The sequence below is a fragment of the Callospermophilus lateralis genome, chromosome 5 (assembly GCF_048772815.1).
Source record: "Callospermophilus lateralis isolate mCalLat2 chromosome 5, mCalLat2.hap1, whole genome shotgun sequence".
Classification (NCBI taxonomy): domain Eukaryota; kingdom Metazoa; phylum Chordata; class Mammalia; order Rodentia; family Sciuridae; genus Callospermophilus; species Callospermophilus lateralis.
In genome coordinates this window covers 55210288-55212395 of record NC_135309.1, presented here as the reverse complement: position 1 = coordinate 55212395, position 2108 = coordinate 55210288, and the positions used below count along the sequence as shown (strand labels likewise).

Below are 2108 nucleotides of genomic sequence, written 5' to 3'. Positions count from 1 at the left end.
ATTAATGACTCATTTTCAAATAACAGTCTCTCCCAGGGATAATTGGTATGAGGGATCAGGGAAGAAAGAAGTCCATCTCCTTTAGGCAGCAGAATTGAAGAGGAATATGAACCCACCAGGCAAGGGTGTTCTTAGGTCTACTTTGTCAAGAGAGATATTGCCCCCTGAGTCCACAGGGGAAGATCAACTTGGACAGGCTGCATTGAGGCAGAAATAAGACATTGAAATAAACCATCCTAAGGGCTGAGATGACTGACTTAGGGAACAGTTTTTTCTTATTCCCTTAGAAGCTGAATGTATCCCCAGATACACCTAATGCATCTTACATGGCATGAATTACCTTATCAGTCACACTGGGTGCTGCCATGTTCTTTTGATGCTTGGAATTAGTGGATGCATTTAGGCCATCTTTACTTCCTAAGGTCAAATTCTGAACTTGTGATCCATTGGATTGAGCTTTGCAACTCTTCTGGTGCACCAGAAGGCGATCTGGGGCAAAAGTCCGTTTACAGTTTGGGCAGGGCACAAGTTGAGCTTGACTTGACTCCTCTTGGCTGGGCCATCCAGTTGGAAGGGGCTGAGGCTTCTGTGGGAGTGACCGGCGGAGCTCCTTAGGAAGCCTGTCGTTTTCTGCTTTCCACTTTTCCAGGCATTTGGGCTCATGAATAGGAAGGGAGAGTGTGCCAAATTCCCTACCACAAATGTAGCAGATGAGAGTCCTTGGTCGGGCTGGGATACCACTAGAAGCTTTCTTGGGGCTGGGAAGATCATCAGAATTGTTGGGGTTCGGTACTCTGGGACCTTCACCCTTTGGCTTGCAGCTTCTCTGGTGAACAAGGAGACGATCTGGCAGGAAGGTGCGGCCACAAAACTCACAGGGCAGCAACTGAGCCTGGGCACTCTGAAATGCTGCCTCATTTTCTGCCGTAAGACTGTAGGACCCACTGCCACCGAGAGGCTGAGGTTTGGAGGGTTCTGGTCTCCTCAGGTGCTTGGGCAACTTGCTGTTTTCAATACGCCACTTCTCCAAGCACTGGGGTTCATGAATGGCTAGTGATTGGGACCCAAATTCTCGGCCACAAATGTAGCAGACCCGGAATCCAGGCCTGCGGGATGGGATCACAGGGAGGCTCAGCTGGTTTTCTGACATTGTGCTCCTAATTGGCCGTTTTGATAGTATCACTGTGCCAGGTCTACTTTTCTGAGCATTTGTCTTTATTTTTTCCCTAGGATTGACACACTCTGCTTCTGGCAAAAGGCTAAAATGGGTGTCACTCAATAGGATGCCTTGGTCGATGAGGAAGGTAGGTTCCTTTGAGTGGTGGAAAGATTGTTGCAATTCATTGGAAATCCTTTCCTTCTTTTCTCTTTCCATTAACAAAGAAGGTTTTCTCTAGAGCTTGCTCTGATTTGAGGCCAGACTCACTCTGGGCTTTTGCTTAGAGTGAAGGCTTAGAATGAGGTTGGCTGTCCTGGGGTTCCATACTGTTGACAGTACCTTAGGCACAAAGACCATGACTCAGAGCTTCATTGCAGGGCCGCTGTCTGGAATGTTGGAAAGTCCCCATGAAACCTCAGATGTCTCCAAGATCTGTGGAGGTAGGGTGGGAACATAAATAAAGAAGTTATTACACACATACATACACACCCCTGAGATCATAAGTGATAAAGGGCAGTACTGTTTTCAATTGGACTTCTATCCTCTTTGGCTAGCACAGTAATCAGCACACATGATTTGTTCAATAAACATTAAAATAAATATGAAAAAAAATTCTATTTATGAATTGCACTGTTACTATGTTGAAAGAAATGTTCTGCCCAAAGAAAGATTGACAAATGCTGTATATTGCAGATACAGATGGCACAAACTAAGAGGCCGAGTTCAGGGTGAGAAGACCACAGAAGAGAAAACTAAGAACTGTGAAAATTAGATTAATGAAATCAGCAGATCATGCAAAGTAACATACAAACTTCCTACCCTCAGGGATTCTTAACTTTTTAGTGCTATGGATCCTTTTGACATTTCTATGAAACCTATGGACTTCTTGTAATGTTTTTAAAAACAAAAGAAAAAGAATTTTCATTATTGTAGATGAAACCAATGTTGT

The 2108-nt window shown here is 44.4% G+C and overlaps 1 protein-coding gene across 1 annotated transcript; it reads right to left on the bottom strand.

The window, feature by feature from the left end:
• Nucleotides 1-322: 322 nt before the first annotated feature.
• Znf474 (zinc finger protein 474) lies at nucleotides 323-1375 on the bottom strand. The gene has a single exon (XM_076855891.1). It carries the CDS (start codon nucleotides 1373-1375, stop codon nucleotides 323-325), a length of 1053 nt encoding a protein of 350 aa, XP_076712006.1.
• Between the last annotated feature and the right edge of the window lie 733 nt (nucleotides 1376-2108).

Bases quoted from the DNA above. Each gene is read 5' to 3' on its own strand.
- Znf474 (XM_076855891.1), bottom strand. From the start codon at position 1,375: ATGGAAAGAGAAAAGAAGGAAAGGATTTCCAATGAATTGCAACAATCT.